General features: G+C 33.7%; 1 protein-coding gene across 1 annotated transcript; it reads left to right on the top strand.

The window, feature by feature from the left end:
* LOC137810958 (pathogenesis-related thaumatin-like protein 3.5) lies at positions 1 to 3,388 on the top strand. Its single transcript, XM_068612477.2, has 3 exons — positions 1 to 1,406; positions 1,623 to 2,310; positions 2,709 to 3,388. Exons 1-3 carry the CDS (start codon positions 1,217 to 1,219, stop codon positions 2,854 to 2,856), a joined length of 1,026 nt encoding a protein of 341 aa, XP_068468578.2. The 5' UTR covers positions 1 to 1,216; the 3' UTR covers positions 2,857 to 3,388.
* The last annotated feature ends 7,505 nt before the right edge of the window (positions 3,389 to 10,893 follow it).

The raw sequence follows: 10,893 nt of genomic DNA, 5'->3' as shown, positions 1-10,893 counted from the left end.
TTGCATCTTTGTGAATGTTACATCTCTATTTTGTTTTTAGTTGGCTCTGAAACACAAATGCACCATGAATCTCTGCTATGTGCTGTCAGTCTTCTGACACACTCGAGATTTTGTTTTCTTCTTTTTGGTTGAGACACAAATTTCAAAACAACTTGAAACGAAAATTGTCTTTTAGTGGTTTCAATTTTTCAGTATTTTCGGCTCTCACAAAGGAGATCATTGGTTAGATATATTTGGTAAAATTTCCGCATGTATCATACTTTGTTTCGTTTTGAATGAAGCGGGCTTTCAATGCCACGTTCCAATGGTTTACTGGTTAGTTATTGCGTGATATGGGCTCATACTGCATTGTGGTGTTCTTCAACTACCTTTTTCAGATTTTTTTGGGCCTTGTTCCAGTGCAAGTCCAATACGGAGAGAAGTGGCCAGAACAGACAAATTACAATTTTTTATAACAAAACTCTATAATAATTTAATATTACTCATTCAAAAGGACGGTGAGATTTATAATACATTGATTTGTACGGGTATTTTTGTTTTATTTTTTTCACATGCTTTTAAATATTTATCAGTAGAAGTGTGGCTTTGGTTTTGAGATTGCAAACAGAATTTTTTTAAGAGAAAGAAATTGTCTTAGCAATTATGGTATCACAATAAACAAGGAAGCCATTATCAAGTATTATGCAGCAATAGAGAAAGAATAAGTTATGGAACAAATGTAGTGATTGTAAAAATAGAAGGCAGAATGCATGTGAGCATGTGAAGGATGGTCCATGTGATGTGAATGAGATTGATGAAGGGACAAAAATCACATGGAATAAGTACTTCTACTGTCTTATATTTGACCTTTCAGTCCTCCACTTGACCTGCACTAAAACAACCTCAATCCCTCGTTAGTTGAAAATGATAATTGCTTCAAGTGCACGAGTATCAAAGGTTCTTTATATCACTATTCATATTTTTGGCTCTAAATATGTAAATCCGTAGCCGTCCTTTTTCAGCTTCAATTCAAGCACTGTTTTTGATTCCTTCCCAGACCCTCCATCTCTATGTTTTGTCATTTTATATACTTATATATATATATTAAGGTTCCTTTAATCTAGGACCTATGTGAAATCGTCACCAATAAACCAGACATTGCCGACCTCCACATTGGCGGTTTATGCATGCATGTGCCCTGCTAGACTTGGTCCCACACCCATAACCCTAAACTCAAATGCCCACATCAAAACCACTATATATATTACTTCTCCACAACACTTCTCTCCAAAACCATCCAACAAGGAATTCGAATATTGATTATTTTCCATCCTTTCCTATATTCATTCCCCAACTTTCAACCATGGCCCCTTCAACTCAATTCTCCACCACTCTCCTCTCACTATGTCTCTTCCAATTCATAGCAGGTAACCACTCACACCAACGTAACATCTTTCATGTTCTCAAAATGTTTGACATTATTATGGAGCACATGAGCATGCAGATGTTTTTTGGTTTGAAAAACAGACATTAAGTATTTAAAAATAAATGTTTTTTGTTGTGTTGTGTTGTGTTAACTACTACTTGTATTAACTGTCAAAAACTTGTTTTGTTTGACCGTTGTTGTGTTTAACCATGGACAGGTTCGTATTCAGCGACATTCACCATTGTCAACAAGTGCAGCTACACTGTGTGGCCCGGCATATTATCCAGCGCCGGAATCTCGCCGCTCTCCACCACCGGCTTTGTTTTACAGCCCGGCGAGTCCAACGTTGTCGGCGTGCCACCCGCCTGGTCCGGCCGCCTCTGGGGGCGGACCCTCTGCTCACAAGACGCTGCCGGGAAATTCTCCTGCGTCACCGGCGACTGTGGCTCCGCCGTGGAATGCGCCGGAGGTAACGCCGCCCCGCCGGCCACGCTTGCAGAGTTCACGCTGAACGGAGCCGGCGGGCTGGATTTCTTCGACGTGAGCCTGGTCGACGGTTACAACCTGCCAATGATCGTGGAGCCCCAGGGCGCAACCGGCGGCGGAAACTGCACCGCAACGGGGTGCGTGGTGGACCTGAACACGCCGTGCCCCTCGGAGCTCAAAGTGACGAGCAGCGGTGAGGGCGTGGCGTGTAGAAGCGCGTGCGAAGCTTTCGATGATCCACAGTATTGCTGCAGTGGTGCTTACGCGACACCTGACACATGCAAACCCAGTTCCTACTCGCAGTTCTTCAAGAGCGCGTGCCCACGCGCTTATAGCTACGCTTACGACGATGGCTCCAGCACCTTCACTTGCGCTTCTGCTGATTATACCATCACTTTCTGCCCGCAACCCTCCACAAGGTCATTTTATTTTATTATTATTTTTTAATTCTCGCTTTTTCCATAGCTGACGTGATTTTTATTCTTCAAAAAATCGATGATGATTAATTAATTAATATACGGAAACTCCTAGCTGTTAAAACGTGTTCTCAGAACAGAGGAGTGTTGATTACTGGCGTTGAAATTGTTCTGAGGAAAATTAAATTTTGTCGAATGTCAATTAGGGGACCAGTTTTGGGTGCGGTATCACCATAAACATGGTTGTCACGTTTTTCTCCCTTGTTTTCAAATGTCGTGTTTTAATTTGATTGCACCGTCCAAATGGAGCATCAACAACAATTTTGGCGTATGGTATCTTATGAAATTTTGCGATGTAATGTTTAATTATTATTAAACTGGGTGTTTGAATTTGAATGCAGTTCGATAAAATCGGGGAACCCAATGGCGGTGGAAACCTCTGGAGCTGATTTAGACGGAAGATACAACAGTGTTATGGCGGTGATTCTTTGTGTTTTTGTGGCGTTTGTGGCAACTCAATTTGGTGGCCTTTCACTGGCAGTGTCGTAATAAATGGGTGGTGAATTTGGTGGGCAATGGTTTTCTATTTTTATATGCAAATGGCCACTTGCATGATATTCTACGGAATGAAAGTGGCAACTTGTGCTTTAAGAGATGCGCAGTGAGAATCTATGCAAAGATTGGAACCTCTCAACTAGTACAACCAAACATTATTGATCATGTCTTAAGGAAGCACTTGTTTGGAGTAGGAATGATCATTTCCATCCTCCTCTTCCTCCAGGGACAAAGACACAGGAGGACATCCTGCGAACACTGTCACATTTTTTATTAATAAAATATCAGAACCATCATCATCCAAGTGTAAATGTGAACAAGGAGTGGTTCAATTTTGATTTTCTGGACGTGTTGTTTTGATGTTTACTCGCTAATGGCGCCAGATAGATATGTGTGCGTTTCACCTACTTTTTCAATTCTTAATTGATTTAAGAATATTGGAATGTGGCATCCACATCTATAGGTTAATTACTTTAATGTGTTTGTTCGGCTTTCAGTTTATTGGCGGTTGGGTTCTGCATTTCAATTTTGACTGTAAAACTACTTATTACAAACTATTAAATTAATATTTTAATTATATTTAATATATATTTTAATTAAAAATATTATTATATTATTATAATGGGATCTCAACTATATATATTTTCAATTTTTTTTCCACACAAGTTTACGTGCTAGATTTCAGATGAAAAAAAAATTCCTGTTATAAATTGTTTAAAAAGTTTGAAGAATTTATAAACACAAAATGTTAAACCAAAATGAAGTTTTAATTAAAAGATAAAAACAAAACAATATATTATAAACGGCCCCTCGTCATCAAGTACCAATCCTTTTACAGTTTGTAGTTTCAGTATTTCAAAGAAAATAATGTATAAAAATGGTTGCTTTTTTACAATTACAAAATAATAGATAATAAAATAATGCATAAGAACAAACACCAACACATTCATGATGTTTTTGATGTAATGTTCAGGCGTGTGTGCCGCCACTCAAATTATTTCCTTGCATAATTTATGAACGAATATGGCAATTAATTTACTTGTTCAAACATATTTTTATAACACTAACGAATGGCTTATGAATAGTTTCATCTCCCTCCCAAAATTTTGGCCATTCCCATTGACATTATCAGTTGCAGACAACGCGAATTAACCTCCCCTTTTGTCGTGATATTCAGCAAGTTGAAGATCTCGTCGACAGCTATGTCGCATTATTGCATCCGATGAAAAATAAATTAAAATTATGATCCTCTTCAATTTTTGCTAAAGTCAGATTTTTAAAAATTAAAGTATATCGTTTTATTTTATCTTGTTAAAAAAATTGATTTTATTTAACCTCATTATTTGCTTATAAGTTTGTTTCTAAAAAAGCAATTCAAAGTAGGTTGTGTTTGAGGATGAATTTAAAGGTTATCAATTTTGACTTTATTCTTTTAACTTTTTAATTTATAAGATTATATATCAAATATTATATTCAAATAATTGATTATAAGAAAGAATATATTGTAGCTGTGATTTCCAGGTTGGAGACTTCGCCATCACAGTCATCTACTAGACTTTATTGCATCAGCTGCCATGCTTAATCACCCTCTGGTCACCTTCTGCTCACAAATAAACAAATGCAACTTGCAACCCAACGTGAAAAAAGAAAAAGTAACTTCCTTGTGTATGGATTTTATTTTTCAACTAGTAGTAAGTATAAAGATTTAGGGAAGTTGCTTTTGTTATGATGATGAAGTTGCACTTTCAAGCTTTAAAAAGTTAGATTCTAATAGATTCTGGATATATAGTACCATGGGAGGGTGTGAAAATACTACAATTAGTCATGTGAGCCATCCAAATCTCTCTCGTCAACCTTTCACGCTAATGAGGGATTTTGCATCCAAGACAAACTCACCCAATTCGATCCCATCCTCTCTTCCAAATTTGGAAACTCACGTTCCCACTTGCAATGCTTCTTGTTACGCAAGCGTATCTAATCACACATATGTTGTGTTTGCTTATATAAGGATGAACACCAGACATTAGACATTAGATGAGGACAAAAATGTACTAATGAGTGTTGTTTGTATTCAACGATTCAAGTTAAAATGTGAGTGTGGAACAGCAGAAAAGTATTTAAATTGTTTCTCGCATATGGAAGTAGAAATGTGAAGGTCACATGAACTATGTGTCTTTTACACTTTTATCCTTCACCTTTTAACTAAGCATGAGAGCATCATGGACATGCATGCAGAACAAAGTAAAGATTATTAAAAATGGATTAAAATTTTATGAATATTAAGCATGGAAATTGATTTCGTGAAAATAATTACACACATAATCGATTATTCATTAATGCAAAAAGGTTTATTTACAACAATACATTCACAACATTTATACTGTCAAACGTTGTCTATCAAACAACGATGACATTTTCGAAATTAAAACGAGTCTAAAACAGCGACTATGATAAGACAACGGCTACCACTCATAGCTTCTTTTGTAGACCAAGTGCTTTGGTCTAAAACGACGGATTTACCTCATAGTCGCCGTTTTACACTTATTTTATTACCCTAATTCGTAACACTTACGCTTTCGTATTTTCTTTGTCTTCTCGCACTTTTTTTCCTTCTTTGCTTCGTGCTCTCTTTGCTTTTTCTTCATCTTCGAGCTTTTTGTCATTGTGTAAGTTTCTTTCATTCACTCATCATTGTTTATTTCTTTCTTCTTTTGTTTCTCTTATTCGTTTTTGTCCTCCATTGTTGGTGAAAGTTTTCATTGCCTTCCACCACCATTGTCTTCATTGGTTGTTTTCTATCCCTCCATTGGTTCTTCGTCATTTTTAGTTGCCTTTCGCCGTTACTGCTCTTCACCATCACCGTTGTTGAGATTAGGGCACCATGTATACTGAGATTAGGGAGGTATAAAATGACGATTTTTAACATGACGACTAAATAGTCGTCTTCTTTGCTTGAAGAGAATGGACTACGCTTTAAAAAATAATAGTTAGAAAGCTATCGTTTTAAGACTAAAATGATCATCGTTTTTACCATTTCTGCACCAGTGATTACTGGTTTACAAGGGAGCTTTAATCAATTATGGATTATTTTCAAGGATAGTCTATTAACATCTTGCCATAATCGATTATGAACTATCACTACAAGAAAATCATCAAATAGAAACCAATTTTTAGAAACCAAAATAATTAGTTGCAATAGTAACTAAATTAGAGACCATTTTAGAAACTAAAACAAAAATTGGTTTCTAAATTAGTTTCTATTATTTTCTATTATTGTTAAATAGTTTCTAAATTGGTATCTAATTAGCAACCAATGTTTTATCTACCAATTATTTAGTTTCTAAATTTAGTCTCTAAAACCTTGGTTGCTAATTAGAGACTAATTTAAAAACTATTTAACAATAATAGAAAATAATAGAAAATAATAGAAACTAATTTAAAAACCAATTTTTGTTTTAGTTTTCAAAATGGTCTCTAATTTAGTTACTATTGCAACTAATTATTTTGGTCTCTAAAAATTGGTTTCTATTTCATCATTTTCTTGTAGTGTATGTTTCCAAGGATAATTGATTACCATTTTATCATAATCGATTATGAACTCTTTTTCAAAGATAATATTTTGCTATAATGGATTATGAACTATTTTTTTAAAGATAATTCACTCTCTAATCTAAACAAAGTATTAATGTAGAAGGAATTTAAGGTTTATGTGATAACAAAATTTAGATATCAATCCATTTTTTTATGAAAATGTGTTTGGTTTTAAGATTTTTTCCCCTTCAATCAAAATCAACGTAGTGTAAAAAAAATTTAGATATTCTATTTTTCAAGAGAAATCCCATGAAATGATTTTGTTTTCATTATGAAAATGATTTTATTCGTTTTACTATATATGTTCTGTTTTGTTATTCATGAAGGATGGGCAAATTTTGTAATACGTGATGCTTATATTGGATTAATTTAGCATAACTCTGAACATATTTGATCGCTTAATGATTGAAACGACTTAACTCAATAATAAGATATTTTTTTATGATAAAAACATTTTTTATGATACACAATCTCTCCTCCGAAACATAATAATGTAAAAGTGTTTGAGAAATAAAAAAAAATAGTATTCAGTCATTCATTTGTCATAGGAAATGTCTGGAATTGATTGAATTAGTGAAAAGAACAATGAAATCCAATAATGAATGGCGGTTAAGATATTGGCTCCCCAATTTGCGCGTTACCTATAATTTCATAATCAAGCTATTTTTAAATTATTACTATATGATATGATATAATGAATATCTTTATGGGATCTGCATAACAAAGCGTTCCTTCAGTGTCAGCATCTATGTCTACTTTTCGCTCCCTTATGCTCACTTCAGTTTAACCATCGTTTTTTCAACTTTCAACACCACACATATGTATGATATCATGTACTGTTCTTTTCACTCTTTTCTTACTTTCATCTTTTTAGGAAACCACAATATGTCCAATCTTTTAACATCTTATGGAAAAGGCAAGACTAATTAAGGTTTTCAATAACAACTAAAAATATTCCAAATTTTGTTTAAAACTTACTTTAAAATAATTCTCAAATCAAACAAATTTATAATTCATACTGCAAATTTTAAAATTAGAATTTGTAGCATACGGTTATGAGAGAGTACTCCTCGGACATAGCCTCCACAAACATTTTTTAACAAAATGATTAACGTAATTATTATATAAAAATTCACTTTAAAGTGATCCAATATTATGACTATATAAATAGACACACTAATTAAAATAAATATACTTATTAAATAATATTTATTATATTTAACTATCTTGTAGTGAATACCGACTTAGGTATTAAAGTATATTTTACAATTACACCACCTACATCTACACCCACAAAAAATTGCACGACATCTTCAACTAAAATCAATAGCAGTTTAAACCTTTTTAACACTTTTGTAAATACATTGTAAGTTTTAAATATTAGAAACAAATAATTACATACTAGTTTTTCTGTTAAGAATTGCAGGAAACACAACAATACAAAATTTGCCTTGTGGCAACACATTTAACCAATCTGTAAGAACTTTACCATCTTCACTGTCAATGTCTTGTTGAAGTTATTAACGCTTGTGACGTTGGGGGAAGGTTCTTGTTCTATCTTGGTGTTTCTTTGGTCCGAGAAAGGCCCAACCAAACATTTTCAAACAGACCCTTTCCACGTTTGACTTATCCTTACAGTGCAGTTCCAAGAGGTGTAATCAAAATTTGACAGTGGTTATAAATGGATAAGATCATTAGCCAAATCATCAACTTTCCAAAAGCTCCTATGCTTTCAGTGTATGGGCTTTTTGCATTTAATTATGGGCTCAATGAAAAAAGTTGTTTTGCCACATCGACTTGGTCTCCGAAACAAGTTCTGAAACAAACAAGCAAGCCCACAATATGAGTAGTATATATCAACCCCACCACACATCCTCATTTTTATCCTAAGTAGTTGACAATGTTCTGTTCCAATTCCAACTACTCAGGGTTATCCCCATTCCCCAACTTGTTTCCTATGCATTTCATTTTCATATAAAAAAAAACTTACAAAAACAGCTTATTGCTGTACCTACGCCACTGCCTGAAATCTGTTTTCTTTCTCTCATGTTACACTGTTTTACCAACTCACATAGAATAATGTGCTACTTGCTATTATTAGTTGAGTCCGAAGTTTCTCACGACCACAATCTGTCAATATCTTATCACGATATACATCATCTTTCATGAATTATGCATCTCATATGCTAAGATTAATTGCACGTACCCCCAAGTAAAAAGCGTTCACAATGTTAATCTCAAACTCCTTTTTCTCTATAATAAGCTTTTGTCGTTCCCTTGCTTTATTGCAGGATTTTGCATATAAATGGAATTACTGTTGTTAAAGTTTATAATGCATGCACATTGATCTGTATTTATACCAGCAAAGCGTGCATCTACGTTTGATTCTTATGAAAACTTTGACTGATTCACTTTTTCATCAAATATAATCTGTTTGCCATATTTTAACTGGAAGAAATCATTTTATGTATGATTAATTTTTCTATACAAATGTGGCGTTAGTTGATAACTCAAAGGGGTGCTGGATTTTGCCATGCAGAAAATAAAAACGAAATCTGACTCCTAAAATATTATTTAAAATAAAAATTTATAATAAATTTTTAAAAAATGAGATACAAAAGAAACTTTAAAGAATTGGTGATATCATGCATATTTTCCAAGGTTATAAAAGCAATTCGATGGATGCTACTTTTTCTATGTCTGATTGCTTTTTCATCCTTTATTTCCTTTGTTGGTTCTGCTTTTGTATATTGTTTGTTTTAATTTCTTTTTGCATAAATTAAAATATTTTCTAGTATACCTTTTTCTTACAGTTCCATTACATATATTCCTCTGGGTTTAGTCTGCATCCATCTTCAATGTTGGAGTTCTCTCTTCTCATAAATAAAAATATAGATATAAAGTAGAATCATTGTATTTTTCTTTTATGTAATTAATACTCTATTATTATACTTAATCACTTTCCCAACAAACATGCTGATCAGATGCTGATTCAAATCTTTATCACAGAATGAAGGGTGCATGCAAAGGGAAAAAGTTGAAAAGTAGAAAGAAATCTTATCCACACTTTACACCGCATGTAAGCGAATAAAAAACCAAATTGTTGATAACAGTTTCACCTTTAAAATATATTCAACTACAGAAAACCCAAGAAAAAGCACCTAAGTCATCTTATACTTATTTTCTTGATAAGCTTTATCAAGTTATCATGTTTATATTAGATTTTTTTTATTATTGATTATCATCTTTTAAAATAAAGCATCAACAGCGGAAAATAAAATACAAAAACTTCATTTGTTCACACGGGATATTATTAACTATTCCTCTTTCAGATGACTTTTAACTCAATCAATGTGGACCGCATTATGGCTAATAGTTTGATGGAAACCATTGTGTTTCCATTGTAGAGCTTATGAAGTAATGGACAACCACGAAGAACAGAAAAACAAGAACATGGTTTTATGTATGTTGACATGGGACAGTCACAATTATGCTTTAGATGGTAGCAGAAGAAGTTTGAATCCGGTGGATAAGCACTTTAACAATGTTGGTGGAGTATTTTAGTTATAGTTATAGTTACAAATCATGATCTAGCTAGGTCATGATTTCATTATATAGTGTTAGGTTACTCCTGTCTCAGTCATTATCCACGCGTTTTTCAAATTAACCACGTCAGTTTTGGCATTTTGCACACATCAACCCACTGAATTTCACGTGTTTATTGACTACTTTTATTTATTCTATGGTGCCGACTGCAGGTAAAATTTGGTGTTAGTGTTCTTAATTTGTCAAAGTTTGCTTTTTGTCGTTGAAAATCATACAAGGTTATTGCATAAGTGAAGTGGGTGTTTGAAAAATCAAAATTTAGAACCAAGCATTTTGTTTCAAGTGCATAACATGGCACTTTCACCAGCTAAGCTTCACGTGGCAGACCCATGAAGATGAGAAAACCAAAAGAATTGAATTGAAGATTTTGAGTTGGTGAAAGTGGTTAAGTTTGATGCACAAAGAAAACCTCAGCCAAACATATAATAAGGATATTGAAGTAAAGGTTTGGCAATGATAGAGTATGGACATGAGAAGACGTGAATGAAGCATCAAGCATGTGACATTGTTGCCCTTTAAACACAAATCCCATTCACTCACTTGTCTTGTCCACGTATGATATGTTTCATACAGAAAGGGACTCTCACATTTTCAAGTTCAGGTCACATGTCAAGTAGATAGACGAATTGGCCTCACCTCATCTGCAAACACCTTGCTTTTCTAATGCTTCTTACATTGCTTATTGCAAATCTCCCATATCTCTTTATGCATTTTTTACTTGCAAAATAAAATTAACTTGTTGGAGATCTTCAAACTAATTAAAGAAAATAACAGAAGGCAAAAAGTTGTAGAAACTGATTGAATGTAATTGCACGAAATTGCAAAACTTTTGAA

Source organism: Phaseolus vulgaris, chromosome 2 (genome assembly GCF_051622355.1).
Source record: "Phaseolus vulgaris cultivar YP4 chromosome 2, ASM5162235v1, whole genome shotgun sequence".
Classification (NCBI taxonomy): domain Eukaryota; kingdom Viridiplantae; phylum Streptophyta; class Magnoliopsida; order Fabales; family Fabaceae; genus Phaseolus; species Phaseolus vulgaris.
This window is presented reverse-complemented; position numbering and strand designations above follow the sequence as displayed.

Coding starts and splice junctions, on each gene's coding strand:
- LOC137810958 (XM_068612477.2), top strand. CDS start 1,217: ATGCCCACATCAAAACCACTATATATATTACTTCTCCACAACACTTCT. Junction 1,407..1,622: donor TCTCTTCCAATTCATAGCAG/GTAACCACTCAC, acceptor AACCATGGACAG/GTTCGTATTCAGCGACATTC. Junction 2,311..2,708: donor TGCCCGCAACCCTCCACAAG/GTCATTTTATTT, acceptor ATTTGAATGCAG/TTCGATAAAATCGGGGAACC.